This window comes from Lissotriton vulgaris, chromosome 9 (assembly GCF_964263255.1).
Source record: "Lissotriton vulgaris chromosome 9, aLisVul1.2, whole genome shotgun sequence".
NCBI lineage: Eukaryota > Metazoa > Chordata > Amphibia > Caudata > Salamandridae > Lissotriton > Lissotriton vulgaris.
This window is the reverse complement of record NC_141697.1, coordinates 189,469,442-189,485,799: the sequence shown is the minus strand read 5'-3', so window position 1 is coordinate 189,485,799 and position 16,358 is coordinate 189,469,442. Positions and strand designations below refer to the sequence as shown.

Here is a 16,358-nt window from a genome sequence, read left to right as displayed (position 1 = left end):
ATAAAATCCGATTTCTTTTTTTTTCTATATTTTTTATTTTTGGTTTTTATATAGACAAACATACAGAGGTATACCAATATACAAATTACACAAAAGTTTTCAAAAGTTTTCAAACGTTGACTTTTCATTGTCATAGCGCCATATCGTTTTTAAACAATAGACAATAAGCTAAAGATATGGAGTCCACTCAAAGACTGGGTGGAAGGATTGAGCTAGAAAAGCAAGCCCTGAATGTAAGATGAACTTAATGATAATTGTAGATGCTTTCTAAACCCCTTGTCTTTGCTTTGTATAGGCTATCTCTCTCTCTCTTTCTTTTTTTCTTCTTTTTTCTTAAAATCCGATTTCTAGTGTTTTATTTTGCAGGGAATTTATTGGCTTTTATAATGATATACTTTTTCCATTGCCCACAGTATGTGTTGGTCCTGGCCTGTGACCATGTCCACAGGACACTAGAACAGGAGACAGCTTTCATGAACAAACATTTGAATATTAGTTTGCAAACTACAAAATAGGATTCAATTATTGAAACCCTGTAACTGAATCAAGTAAAATAAGTTTGATGCATGTGGAAAAATTTTACACCCATCTAGAATTTGCCTGTTTCAAATGGAGGTTGGATGTTTTCGACTTGCCTCCAATGGCACAGATTATTATTTTGACAATTCTCTTCAGGGTGGCAGTAGACTAATTCAACCAGCATAATGGCAATTGGAACAAAAATATTTAGCTCTTGACAGAAAATCAGATGGTCAAATCAGATTAAAATGTTACCTTATGAACCAGTTCTCATACCAACCTGTTAGATAGCTATACATTTTGACACCTCATTTTTGGAACTTTTTTCTCAGCAAACACTGGAAAGGTAGACACTAAGAAAAATATTAGGATTCTGTGTTCAACCAAGTAGTCCATTCTTTTCCAGACTTGGGTTAATTCTGTCTTGTTGTTTTTGATGTATCGCTTGCCAAATATTGCAGAAGAACTAAGCAAGCAAAGTGCACATTTTAGTCTTCCTTCTCTAGACTTCCCCTCCCAATCGCCTAACGTGACCTCAATTTATAAGAATACTGTGTGTATTCCTGTTTGCACATTCTGTGTGTGTTTGACAAATGGGACCAAAAGTATTAGCAATCAAAATGAAAAAATATCCATGGACTATAAGTTTCAACCATAACATCAGTGTCCAAACGCTAGAATGTATGCTTGGACATAGCTAGGCAGATGGGATTTTTTAGTCTGACGTGTTCCAGAATGTATATATTGATCTAATCATTGGAGTTCTTTATCTCACAAAACAAAGTAGGATACTTTGGAAGTTTACCCCGAGTGTTGTTGCAGATGTCATCTGGTTCCCAGAACCCTGCTCTATTCGCCTTTGATAGAGAGAACTCGATTGTTGTGTTATTTGTGAGGGAGACTTTACTTTAGACAAATAAAAATCTACATTGCTTCCAGAGTGATGCAATCTTTTAAAATAGAGGTAGTATAGGAGGAAGATTACACATATTGTTTATAGTTGAGTTTGCTGTTAAGGAACTGTTTACTAAACCCCCCCCCCCCCCCCCCCCCACCAAACCGCCACCCATAACTCTTACCTGCACGGGCGCTCCTGTTTATTTGTAAAAGATAGAAGGCCAATATTGGGATACAGTTGAACTAGACTGGTCTTCCCTGCTGTGAGATCCTAGTTTCAGAAGGGCTGACAACGGACCGCTTCTTTCCACTTTGTGGCGGTATGCACAATTACGGCTATTTCTGGTGCAGCACATGTGCATTTCCCAAGAGACAATGTTCAGACAGTAATGTTTTATCAACCATACACAGACGTTTCAAAACAATGTGGAACTCCCTTTGCTGCCAATGCAAATCCTGCGAGACTAGGAACAAGACAAAGATGTAAACCAAAATAGCTACAGAGCTCTGAATTCCCTTATGTGCTAGGAGAAATTATGTAAGGACACCGTAACACGCTGCATGTCTCTACCGTAAATGTGACGCAAGTTGAGATTATGTGATCTCATTTAATTTTTAACTGATGAAAGCTGTTAAGTCTAGGTCTTGTACGCTAAAATACTGCCATAAAGGTTGAAGCTCGTTTGCAAAATAGGAGAAAATGTGAAAGAAAAAGAAATGTGTATTAACAAATCAAGCAAAGGGTAAGACAATTAAAATAATTTCTGGTTTATGGCAGGACAATTCTGAAAGCCTGTCTTAAGCGGCATTTTCCCTACAAGCTTTATTACGACGACAGCGGGCTGGTGAAATGTCACTTTCCATAGGCTGGTAAAAGTCCATGCATCACCTTCGATTATAGCACATCTCAGCAAATTATCTGATTTTATGTTTTTATGCCTTCCTGTTATCTAAAGTATGCAGTGCTTGTTAAAGCTTTGTCAGAGCATTTTACCCTATAAATCCCACACTAGTATTTATTTAGCCACCTCTGCCATGTTTATTGTGCCCAGCAAATGCAATGAGGATCTATTATTGTTTCATAGATGGTTAAAAGGTTCATGGGGCTCACCTAAAATTCAGTGTGTTTTTCCATGGAGAGATGACAGTCTGAATGCAAGCCTAAATATTTAGAGATCTGTCAAACCCCTGGTTCTCATGCTCCATTTAGAGTGATACTCAGAGGTCTGTCTGTTTAAGTAGGTCCTCCCAATGCATACTGCCACTGCGTGGGTCCACCATCCAAAGCATGGATGTCCCAGGCAGGGAACAAAAATTATGTCATGCAGCTTTGTAAAAAGCAAAATAGAGTGACGATTGGAAAGAAATTGTCCTAACCTGGCATTTTGCTTTACCAAATGTTCATCAGCCAGAGCAGCGGATGGACTATGGGTATAGGCAGATCAGCCAAATACAGGGAGTGGTTGTGCGCAGACTGACCCAATGGCCAGTCCTAATGTCTCTTGCTAGCATTTAGTTATGTAAATGCATCGTATGCTGGTATAAAACATATATTTGAATCGGACCAAAGGGGCTTACTACTGATAACCTTACCACGCATGGGTAGACGGGGTTTACGCCGGAGTTTCTAAACAAGACTGAAACAATTGAATCCAAAATAAAATAACAGGGTGTTAGTACTTTGGCAGGAGAAAGTTTGGACACCATTTATTTCTGATCAGTGTGACACTTTTTGAGCTTCCGGCAAGCAAATCTCCAGTACGACTCCATCGAAATATCAATGTTGACGGCCCTATAGCCAGCCACTCCTTCTTACAGAGCCCAACAGCAGTTGTCACATTGGCAGTGGAAAGCATTCAGTTTTTATAAATAACGCAGTGCCTGACTGAAATCTGCCATTTGTTCCTCCAGGAGGTGTTTGTTGGAAAGGAGACCATGTGCACCGTGGACGGCCTTCACTTCAACAGCACGTACAGCGCGCGGGTCAAGGGTTTCAACAAATCAGGAGTCAGCCAGTACAGCAAGATTCTTGTTCTTCAGACCTCTGAGGGTAAGAAGTTTCAGAACATTTGATCTAATACAGACTAATGTTTCACTTACTCTTCTATGTTAAAAACAATATTGTGACGTTGTACCTTACCCTGGTGATCGAAGCCACTAAGGCTGTACAAAAAACATTGATTAGCAGTAGCACAAGTGGAAATGTATCAACTACAAAGAAGACAGATTACTTCCCAGTACAGTATACTAAGCCCACAAACACATGGCCGCATCTACTAATTCTGGGGATAACACTCCTCCAAAGACCTACATCTTCTCCAGGAAGCGCAACAAAAAATTTAAAGCAACAGTAACACCTAGAAGGGCGCACAACAAAAATGTCCATATGTTGCATCATTCATTCATGTTTTTAATTTGTATTTTCGCCCTTCCATTTCCTTTATGACCAATTAAATGGCCCAAATGCATGATGTATTGCGGGATAATGGTTGTGCAACACATAACTACACAATTCAAACAAGTGATATGTCTCATTTTTAGGAGCTTTTAGGTAGGATATTTCATAGTTTTTCTAGTGGTGGTAAAGCCAAGCACAATATTATCATTATGCATAGCTAAAACGCTGGCAATAATTACAAGTTGATTGTTGATTTCCGATGCCTGTGCAAACGCTTGTTAGCACAGTGACTGGAATTATGAGTTATGTGTTAATTATCACACCGGTGCAGTTTTTCCCCTGATGGATTCGACAGGTCAAACCTTTCAAAATATATTGGATGAAATGCCCTGTAAAAAAAAAAACAACACGAAGAATTAAGTGTGTAAAATACATATTACTTCTTTGGAGATCTATACATTTTTAGTAAAAGCAAGAGAGGCCGCAACACACACTGAGGTGTTTTTTTAATTAAAACACTGGCTTAAATGTCACTGTGTTTTTCAAAAGTCTTTCCGAGTATAATCTTTGCTGGGTGACTGCGAAGGACCCAGCTGTACTATTTATATTTGTTGTGGCAAAATCTGAAAAATGGAGGAAGTTTAAAAAAATGCAATGCCATAATGTTGTGTTGGGCATTAAAGATCAGATTAAAACAATCGTTCAGTACATCACACTTCTATTACATGATGTCAATTTGTCTTGACTTTGGTGCTCAACTGATCTGCTTCTTCCAAGCCTAGATAGGATGGATGATTCATTTCTAGCAGTTGTATATCACTTTTTCAGCGAACTGCACCATTGTTTTCTTAATAAGTGTTTAGTAAGAAAAAACTACAAAACATAGCCTTGATAAAACAAAAAAAAACAAGATTTGTAAATCTAGAAATGTAGGCTCAAACGTCATAGTGTTGCTGTGACTTTAATCTCTGAGGTCATTTCATTTTACCTATCATATAGTGGTTATCATAGCTTCCGGTGCTATCAAGAATCTATGTGTATATATGTGTAGATAGTTACAAAGCGCTATATATTAATGAGGTTGAGTAATTAAGAGGCAATTTGAGATCATGCATTCCAGTATATCAAGTGACTTATTTGCATCTGTATAGGTAATTAGTAGCAAATGTATAACTGGAGGAACTTATATGTTAAATGCTTTGCTCTGGATCAAATGCCAAAGCTGGGATTAGAACCCCAGTCTCCAGTATTCAGGTCAAACCAAATCATCTTACTATAGAGGCCTGTGCCCATCCTATGCGCTATGGAATGTGATGGACCCAATGTGAAACACAGTGCAGCCTAGCCCTTAACAAACATGTCTATGTTGACTTCCACGCACAATGAAATATTCTGTATTGCAATGCATTGTTGCCTGATTTTCACGAAAATTTGAGAAATGTGTCAACTCTAGAATTATTCCATTTAACAACATTTGAGTTGACTTCAATGCTGTTTAATGCTGATGTGGAACAATTCACAATGTGATGAAATGTAAGGAATTGCGTGTGTGCCCATGCAGCCAAGCATCGGCACAGATTTCCTTGTGAGATTTCATCTCATTAGTATGTGCATTCACACATTTGCTGCTTTTATATGTTGCTTCTGATCTGTCTCGTTCCCTGTTGTCAAGGCATTGTTGATTATACTTGTATTGCTGTGCGCGTAAATATGTCATGGGCTTTCTTGTCTCTAAGGATTTGTCGCAGTATCAAGGATGCGTTAATGCGTCTCAAATTACTTTGAGACGTACATGATTCTGTCATCACAGAGCCACTATACCCGAGCAAGGATTAAAGTGCCACACTTCATCAGCTTCCAGCCTAGATAGTCGGCCATCTTGTATAGCCAGATGTATCCCTGGGGAAGTCATCTTCCACAGTCGTGATGGATGTTTGTCATGCCTGCCAGCTAAATCCCTCTGGTGTGGCTTGTAAATCTAGCCACCTCAACCACAGAGGTCATCTGAGACAAGGTGAAAAGAGGCAACAGCATATCGAAAAACAAATGGACTGAAAATTAATATTTCAGTACCAAAGAGAGGATGTGACCTTGCTAGGGTACTAGTGTACAGGTACCTCACATTCACAGTTTTCCTTTGTATTATTGCAGTTGACGTGCATTGCACATGTCAACCTGTCTACCTAGACAAATTCTTGACTGATAAATCTGTTCTTTTGTTCTATTGTCATAATTCATAGATAACTTGAGATACATTGGTACGTTTTCATTCTTATATTAAGGACGTGATTTAGAATTCGACGGAAGGCTTACTCAGTCACAAACGTGATGGATATCCCAGCTGCTTAATTACATGTGCCATGGGGTACAATGCCTTTGTAATCAATCGGACGGGATATCCGTCAGATTTGTAATGCAGTTTCCCATCCGCCAAATTCTATCTAAATCAGACCCTAAGCTTGATTAGTTTTGGCCAGCGGGTGTGAGGCTCTGGTGCCATTACTGTTGAGTTGACTAATGGCACCCATGCTCCCTGAGCTCTTATTTAAAGTCTGTTTTATGACACACTCTCTATTTCCTAATAGTTTAATTAATTTCCCTAGAGAACCTCAATCAATATTTAGTGGTAGGATAGGGGCGGTAACAAAATGGTAGGTCGGACCAAATTATTGTATATGAAAACAGAAATTATAAAAAAAAGAACAGCATTAGGAGTTAGAAACCAAACGTAGTCGTTCCATCATGCAAAGTAACAGGGGTTAAAGGGTAATGATATTGGGTGAAAATAGAGACTTAAAACACATTGCCTCCAAAATCTAGCTTGACAAAATATGGACTTTAAATACATAGCTCCCAACAGAAATGTTCGCCTTTATTAAGTTCCTAAATACAGACAACCCTAATTCTAAAATATGTAAGTTAATTTATTGTTTTCACTCCAAACCTAGCAGTTATTTATCTATGTATATTTGTAGGGGCTGTGGCTTGATAGAGAGATTAGATTCAGACTGAAGATTTTGTAAGGAAGTGTTTATGTAACATCAAGGTTCTACTACTGCATGTTTTAGAAAGAACGCTTAGCACAAGACACCTTTCAAGCCCATATTGCCAAACTATTTTAGTTTTTTTGTATATAATAAGCACTTATGTCTTATCTTCATGGCACTGAGAGACAACATACAAATCAAAAGACATAAAAAGATTACATTGCAAATAGTCACATTTTTAAAGACTTCAAGAGTTGAAGGGATTTTTGGGTGAAGGCAGAGGGTGAAAGTGTTACAGAGCCTTTCAGCCACCAGGAAAAGAATATTATCTACTTACACGCTGCAGTCGGGGGCATAAACAGATGTGGTCAACTGGCAGACCTGAATAAGCAGACATTTCTCTATGCCAAGCTAAAGTGCAGGCAACACAGCTAGGACTGGAAGGATAGGTTGCTCATACACAATAGTGAGAGCTTTAAACTGCACTTGCCTCTGGACAGACAGCCAGTGGGGGGCAGTTCAGGCCGGAAGAAAAATGGTGCCACTTCTTTTGTCTGCTGCATTTTACAGCCGCTGAAAATGGCTAAACATGGTGCCTCCAGACAGACACTATTCCAATTCAAATTGATGAATACATTACCACAGTCCAGTTGACAGTGCCTTTAACAAACGTCAGAATGAAGCAGAATTCAGCAAAGCGTCCTAGAATGAAAGAAGCCGGAATTTGTAAATGCTGCCACCTGAGAACGATTGGAAAGTCAGTGGTCCAAGTGAACAGCCAGATTGTGCACTAATTTGACTGTCATGGCATAAGGATAGATAGTGTAGGGCCAATTAACTGAAGATCATAGCAGGGAGAGCTGGTCGGTCAACCTAACTTCGGTACTGAGTGGATATGACTTGGGAAAGTTGACTGACATTCACATCGACTACTTCCAATGAGGTTGTAGAATAAGTCGCTTTGCTGGTGAAGAGCATAGTCAATCCCTTCCCTCCCTGGAAAGACCAAACATCAGCTGGCTATTGTTTGTGTATCTGTAAAACTACACTCCAGGGGCAGATTTACAAACCCCTTCAGTCACTTTTGTGCCGCCGTTGCATCACTTTTTTGACGCAGCGGCGACATGAAAGTTGCACCCATTTACCATGTGACGCATCTAGGGAGATGCGTCACATTGTGTAAAGCCCTGCGTCACATTATACCTGCACCAGGTATAATGTATGCAGGGTGGGTGTTCCCATGCAAAAAGCCACGTAGAACTGACGCAGTGAAATGAACAAGATTTCACTGCGTCACTCTACACCTTCACTGCGTCATTTTACATGGGACCTACCTATTTTTCTGGCGCATTGCTGGAGTTGCGTCACTATTGTGACAAACTCCACCAATGCGTCACTTTTCCTCCAATAGATGCGTCAGAATCTCTGACGCATTTGCAAATTCTTGCGCCATGGTGAACTGTATTGTAAATACAGCGCATCCATGGTGGGACAAGGACATTTGAAGGTGACGCAAGGAAACTGACACATCTATGCAGATGCACCACTTCCTTGTAAATCTGCCCCCTAGAGGGAGCAGAAGACAACTAGGGCTGGCAAAGAAATATTAAACAATAGAAGAGTCGCCTCTGGTACATCCCTTTGCAACTCCTGCAGATGGGAAGCAGAGTGGGTTAATGCAGCTACCTGAGTACAATGAGCTTGAAGGCAGGAGATCCAAGCCACTAATGCCAATGTATCATGCCATTTACTAAGGAGATGGTCGACTGTTTAGGAAGCTGCTGACAGATCAATAAAATCAGGGCTTCCACTTCGCTGATAAGACCATCAAAGCTGAAAGATCCACTAATACAGTAGTTCCTCCTGATCTGAAGTGTGTCTGGCAAAGGTCCAATAGACCATTTTCCTTATGGCAGATCTGAAGTTTAGCCATTATGCTTTTTAAAGGAATGTTCGCATCCTGTGGGTCGAGGGGGGGTTCTTCTGAAGAGGAGAAGCAGTACCTATTTTCTAAGCTTGTGGAACAATGACAGATGCCAGAGAAGAGTTGGATAAAACTGCAAGAGCCTCGGAGATGGCAGAACCACTGCTTCTATAGGATGGGCTTGGCAGGGGCAAGTAGGAAACTCAGAGAAACGACAAGCTGTCCTAACCATCTCGTGAGGATCGAGCTAAAAATCTTCTAGTGCAGGCAACAATATTGGCACACACACAAGGAGGCTCTTGGGGCAGGGGATACTTTCTGATTCAAACGCTGTTCTGATCGTATTCCCTCTCTGGGAGAAGATCATTAACAAACTGATACCTAGAGCTCGTACAAGCAGTGCATTTGTAGGGGTTGGAAAGTTCTACAAAGGGAAACTGCATGTATCCTGACAAGCACTGCTAGGGGAAAAAAACTGAAAACCACTCAGCACTATCCATAAAGTACGGCACCAGAAAAATCATGCACCTGGTTACAAAATGAGAATTGCAAAGTTGGTTTGAAATTGAAAAGCAAGCCCAAGAAAGCTGTTCAATTGGATACATTGGTATCTATTGTTACTTCACAATTTCAAATATGGCATATACTGTTCCGCCATGTCACAGACCAGCCAATCATAAATGAACAAGTCTGTGTGAGCAAATGAAAAGTTACAGTTTTCGTATTAGATATTGTTAGACTTGTCAGTGCTTGACTGAAGCGAGCAAGACATGCAATACATTGCTTTTATTTTAGGCTTGATGCTTGTCCGTAGCAACGAAGAGATCAAGTATCCAAAATATTTACTCGCATATCAGACATACATGTGTACATAGCCCTATTTAGAAGTGCAAAGCCCATTATCTAGTTCAAAGAAGTTGGCCTCACTACCCTAAATGGGTTAACTCTTAAGATTTTTGGTGAGTAAATCTATAACCAGGGGAGGTGACAGAAAGGACATGCTCTCTGAAGTAGGGAACACCAACAAAGAAAGGCATTGTCTAGCCATGAAAACGTTTGAGAATGTATTCATGACAGGGGTAGGAATAAATGCCTTTCCATGGTAGAAAGGGAAAGGAAATACCCCAAAAAGGAGATTTTCCATGGGGAAGCATTTCTCCAGTGGAAAACGAAAATAAAAAAATAACAAGCATTGTCATAGCCAATAGGTCTCGCCTTTGGGACCTTATAAGTGTTTAGTTATCCAGCACAATATCCTTGGTACAACAACATCAAATGTTGCATGGCTAAACACTTATAAGGTCCCAAAGGCGATACCTATTGGCTATGCCAATGCTTGTTATCCTAGGGGAGGGACTCCAAATATTCTTCAAAAACCCCACCCCATTTCTGATAATAACGCTATGGAAACTTTTGCACATTAGGCCTGGCTGACCAAAATAGTCGTATGTTTGGCAAGCATGTATTTGATTGCATATTTAAAAGTTTAACAAAAGTTAACTGCAATGTTTAAATAAGATTAGACATTTAAACATTAACAATTTAAAGGAGTATTTGTAAAAACATTTTTTGTTTACACTGGAGGGGCACGGGATTACAAAGTTTGAAGACCACTATCTGGACACTACTAACCTGCAAGTTTTCTAAATAATCTTGAATCTCCAGTTTTTCCCTCTATAAGCCCTCAGTCCTTTTGGCCAAGTAAAACAAACTCACCTATATATAGCAAAGGTAACCTAACAAAACGTGGAATAGGGCGGTAGTGTGTATCGTAACATAGCTTAACGTGAAGATACATGACGGTGCAATATTAAAACTTCACATGTAATGTGGGAAACAGCCTGAAAAGAAATCCAATTAAAATCTACAATAAATCACAGACCAGTATGTACAAAAATTATAACTCGTGGTTCAGGGAGAAAGACAGCCCTGCATTGATGTTCTTTGCATAAAGTTATTTTAAAAGCATCAACTAGACATTTTCCAGAGTTTTTGAAATAAATAAATTTTAAAAGAAACTCAGCTGGCTTGCAGACTCTTGCATTGATCTAATGTTTAGGCATATGATGTAAAAATGTTTTTTTTGTAAACTGCGCCATCACTCGCAAAGGAGAAGGACGCCGTCCCGTTTTATCCGCTGGGTGGTATTGACAGGGGGGCAGGTGGCCCTTTTACACAATAGTGCTTCCATAATACATCTAAAACAGAGCCATAGGCGGTCGGGGCTCGAGAGCATCCATTTGGCGCGGAATGTTCACAAAGGTTGCGCCCCCGCTGTTGAATACTGCTATCCCACGCTCAGAGGAACAGGGCTCGGCTACTTGAGACAGCATCAGAAGCCAAGCCTTAACAGCATGATTAATAAAGGAAAGGAGACTGAACATATCGGGTACAGGCAGCAAGCCTTCCTGATGCGCATTGCAGTACTTTTGAAGGATGCTTTTAAATGAAGTGCCACAACTGAATAAATAAACAGGTAGAAACTGGCTTCCGCCATTTTCCAGAGTACATGGTTGAATAAGTTTTTCAATATTTTCAATATTTTAGCAGGTAATAGATTATCCTTAATTTGGGTGCAACAGAAGGTTTCTGCATATCTAAACTGGGGGACTGCCTCTGCACCACAGACACTAGGATGATGATGTCAACCCATCTAAGACAGAGATCATGATGCAGTAGATGATTATGAAGGCAGCCATAAAAGGCCCAACAGCGCCCCCATGTGGACATTTTCGGCGATATAGTTGGGCCTCGAAAGTGAAACTGATCGGTCAGCGGTAGAGGGAAAAGCACGGGAAATAAAAAAAAAAACAACTTAATGACCCGTGACGGAGGAGACAGATGGCGGCTGCTCGTGTGTACACTCACGTGAACGCAAGCGCTAGGCCAGCCAGTAGCACTTTCAAAGCTCACCTAATAAATGTCTCTCCGAGCAGCGCATGCGCTAGCTCAGCGAGACCTAAAAATGGCAACATGAATATGTTTCTCCATTTTACTATTGTACATTAGAAACTACTTGGCGTTCACGTCGCCTCATCATTGTCCTGGTTGCCAATTGGCCAAGGTTGCCAAGTACAACTTGAAACGTTTGTAAACATAACAAATAGTAAATATTCAGCCCTACAACTTCATAAAACTACAGAGACAGATTTACTCATTTCTTTCAGAATCAGGCTTTTAGTGTGTAGTCTTTTTTATTTGACAATCATCAGCTGAAGACAACTTTCTCCAAAACCAGAAGCCGGCTGTCAGTTTATTGCTTGAGCAGCAGCCAGGCATGTAGTATTGAAACAAATTAACAAACTGCAGCCATATAACAGTAGGTATCTAGTGTTTGTATCTTTACATCAAATGAATAAATCACACCGCAAATGTTCATGATCTTAGCAATAACTCCCTCAAGACTATAAATAAAATGTTGACCGTAACATTTCTTTCCTTCTCACACAATAGGGTAAAAGCAGCCTTTATTTCAGAATGACAAAATAAGATAAAACATATACGAATAACATCCACTAAAAAGCATTGTTTGTAAATGTACCTAGTGCATATCTATCCTGGATAGTTCAGAAAACCAGTTTAGGATTTTACTATTCGGCATATCTGTAAACTTGAGGGTCAGATCATATGCATTTACAATGTGCATTTTATTTTGATTATGAGCAGTACCGAAAACTATACTGGATTTTACTGTTCGGTGGGTCCCTTCTCGCATATGGTGTTTACTTGGGGCTTAAAAGAGTCAGTGCCTGTTATATGTTCTTTTGCTTCCAAACATAACACACTTGCTATACTTCCGGGACAACGGTCGTGTCAGTATTACTTCCTGTGTGGGCTGGACTTTCTGATGTATTTTGTGTCACTTTATTTGATGCACTTAACTACTTATTCTTTTATGTCAGACATTTCCACCACCCGCTCCCGGTTTCGCACTGCATTAGATCTCAGTTGTGAGACATAGTAAAGTAAAGGACTTGGAAGCTGCACCTCTGTTGTGGTATGGTGCATACTGGATGCTGTCTGTTGCAAAGTGTTCATCTGTCGTTAAGCTGGGAGTTTACTTCCGGGTTTGTTGCTTTATGCTCCTGTGGACTCTAGCTAGAGTTGATGTACTTCTGTTGCTTTGTGGTGTATTTTGTATGGCATCTGTTGCAATATGTGCACAGTTCCTCCGTAGTAAGCGGAGAGTTTGCAATGTCGGTTTTGCTTCATTCAGCCTGTGAACACGTTAGAGTGGTTGCAATTACTGTCTTTAATAGCTGCTTGTCATTGTCTACAGTCCATGTCTAAGGGAATCATGACAATCGAATTCCAGAGCTAAATCAAATAGGTCGATGTCCGGTGCATTCATGGGGTATTTAAATGAGTATCATACAATTAAGATATGTGGAATTCTTCATTTTCTAAAGGTATTGTGGTTTCCGTGTCTGATTAAATCTACTTGATATTTCTTTTGCAATACTTTTTTTTAATTAACTTTATACTTTTATTTTAAACGCAACTTGAGGTTTAACTTATTATATTAGTTTGTAGTTTCAATGTTTTCTTGATCAACATGGTCCTTTGCAAATTAAGCATTTGGCCATAAGCAACACAAGGGCATCTGGGACCTCTCAGATGCACACGTGTTCACAGATTTCTTTGCTCACACTAGGTACATATTCTCGCTTCTCAGCTTCCCTCGCAGCTCGCTTGCAATCCGAGAGCTTGTCCGCTGACCATGAATTTGTACCCCGCAGCCCCAGGAACTCTTGTATCTCAGCAGGTATGACATCTACCTCCAACGTAACTTTTTTTTGTTTAAAGTGCATTTTGCTGCCCATTTACCCAATCTATGTCAGTCTTATCACTGTTGTCAACATACGTGTAATGCTTTGGCATCCATCTTGAGTAAATAATAATAAATATACTGTCTACCATCCACACACCACTGCTATATGGATAGGTCATTTTCAAAATCAGAACGTAGGGTAATGTATTCTCTGCCTCAGACAGGGGTACATTTTACAAGGATATCACAAGGGTTTAATGCAGCAGCGTACAACTTGCCCACGACCTTTACTTGAAGGAGTCAGAGACCTTTGGTAAGGTACCTTCTTGGGACGGCTCACAATTGTTGTTCTGGAAATATGTTTAACATGTTTAGTTTATTCACAGTAGGTGTATGTGTATTGTGAAGCCCTAGCCTCCTAAAGATGTAATCATATTCTCATGGTTCTACACTTCCCCTCAGTTTTAAATGTCCTTTATCTCACTGAATTCACATTGCATGCCCCGAAGTTGGTTGTCACTGTCTATTTTATTTGGATGCCACTTTGGGGTGTTATGTGTCCTGGGCTTCTCTTTTAAATGTATTTTCTGCTTTTCCCAAACAATACTTGATTCACATACTCTGTGCTCCCAGTGCTATTTAATTCTTCTACATAGAATCGGTGCACTCATGGCGCTGATATGGGTAGCCCTCCCCCACACACTGGTTAGTACCTAATTAGCACAACAGAAATGAAATAAATCAGACAGCACACGGTTTGGTGGAAAAACAGTTTGCTGCAGGTTTATTTCATTTAATTTATAAGTGAAACATTGCCAACGTGGTGGGTTAACTTCTGGGCGGACCAAGGGCAGGCAGTGGCAAGTTAACTAAACTGCCCACATGCCTGATGAGCCAAACTCTTTAAAAAGTAGGTCTCCTAACTGGACGACTCGACCGTCAGCTCTTGCTGGTTTGTTTGCCTGACCGACTCTACCGTCAGCTCTTGCTGGTTTGTTTGCCTGACCGAAGTGACGGGTTAAGCTACTGAAAGTTCCATGCACTGTGTTATCGGGATGAAACAATTTCCCCATTCCCACTGAAAGGGCACAGCTAGTTAATGCTCTGGGCCAGTTCTGATAGCTGAGGAAATGTGTTTGTTGCAGTGCCTTGAATTACTGAGTCTAGAACAAGGGTCTGTGGTTCCCTGTGGAAGAAGCCTGTAAAGCGAGCAGTGAATTTTTACAGCATAAAGTATGCAATGTATGCACACCTTTACTGAATTTTGGCCCTGTGCACCTGATTTCACAAACTTTTTGTAGTTGAGTTGTCTTTTAATCTGAACCAGGTATTTTCGTTACGAGCAGGAGAATAGCCTAAGAGCCAGAGCTGCCGACTTTGACTCTGGGGAAAAAGGTTCTTCCCGGTGTCAACCTTAACGTCCTGTAATTCTGGGCAAATCACTTAATATCTTGTGACGTAAAAAAAAAATATCTAACCTTGTATATTGTGATCTGGTGCTCATGGAACACACTCAATTCCCTTAGGCCTAGCACGCGCTAAATAAAACAGCAGAAACTAATAGGGACTGTATTGTCAGTAATCTCCATCAGCATCATTCAGCCCTTTATTTAGACTAAATGAAAGACAACATATACCAAAACTTTGGCATTGGACACAGGAGACTCGGTATACCAATGATCCTTAGCTCTGTTTTGCTTTTTGTGGAGTATATCTTTTTTAGCACCAAGAAGCCTTCTGTGGTGCTCTCAGCTCTGTGGAAACTCATTAGTCAAATCAAACCTAAATGGTTCCACTTGTAGCTAATTAAAAACAAATCCAATGCAGGATTCTAGAGACCGTCTGTTGGATGAGCCACTGAAAGCTCAATCCAAATGACTGGCTCTAATTTAGGTCCTCTAGGACCCTCAAACCCACAACGAAAACAGCTTTCACACCGAGATTGTAAAGCACAAAACAATAACACAATAAAAAGCAGTGTCTGACGTGACTATATCTTTAAGAAAGTGTAGGTCTTTATTAACATAAGCTCAATTTAGAAGAGAAATCATGAAGATCAATAGCAGAAATTAAATCTTGAGGCCCTTCTTCAGCAAAGAAATTAACCCAACTCTTACCCGTAAAGCCCTAAAATACAGATAATATTTGGTACTATGAGCCATGTAAGTTTAAGGCGATGAAAACTGTAAACATGTGCAATCTCTTCAAGGGTTGTGGCAACAACTACTAGAGGTTCCAGGCAGTACCCAGTGCGCTTTCATATGTCAATGTTCTTTCTCGGTTTCTCAGTTTCTTATGGTGCAAAGAGGGACAACTCAGTGGGGTTGAGCCCAAGTAGCTGAACAATTCCCAAAATCTCACACAGTCCTAAGTCCCGCCAACTTAACTGAAGTGGGATTTCCAATCATCAGTTATAAAGTTGAAAAAGAAATGGCCCCTTAGTTAATGTTCAGTTTCACTTAAGACAGCGATCTGGTATCTATGGATAGGTGGGGGATAGTGGACTCAGTTCAGGAGTTTGCAGCTCCGTAGGCTACTGAAGCCTGGAATGGTGATTTTCAGAGTCCCTTGTCTTTCAAAAAGCTGGTCACAGTCAGAGTTTTTTTGATTGTGGAGATCTAAAGCATCATACAGCAACACACATTTTTCAGACACTAGGTTTACTCTGGTTCAGGTCAGTCAGCTTGTCTGGACTGGGTCTACATAGCTCCTTCCTAGGCCGAACGAAATATGAGAAGTGGTTCCAACAGTTAAGTTGAATCCATCCAATTTTCCTATACAAAATTATGAAATTGAGGTGTTGATCCATGTTGCACATTGGGAATACCTCCTGCACCCTGGTTGCAGAAAGCATGTTCCATT

General features: G+C 40.2%; 1 protein-coding gene across 6 annotated transcripts in view; it reads left to right on the top strand.

The window, feature by feature from the left end:
• Window positions 1-16,358, top strand: part of TRIM9 (tripartite motif containing 9) — a 457,236-nt gene that overhangs the window by 320,773 nt on the left and 120,105 nt on the right. For 4 of the 6 annotated variants that reach the window (XM_086937313.1, XM_086937316.1, XM_086937317.1 and 1 more), the window contains exons 7-8: window positions 3,328-3,466; window positions 13,380-13,490. In XM_086937313.1, the coding sequence (XP_086793439.1) occupies window positions 3,328-3,466; window positions 13,380-13,490 (250 nt within the window). The remainder of the gene's footprint in view (window positions 1-3,327; window positions 3,467-13,379; window positions 13,491-16,358) is intronic. The other 2 variants (XM_086937319.1, XM_086937318.1) reach the window with 1 other exon arrangement.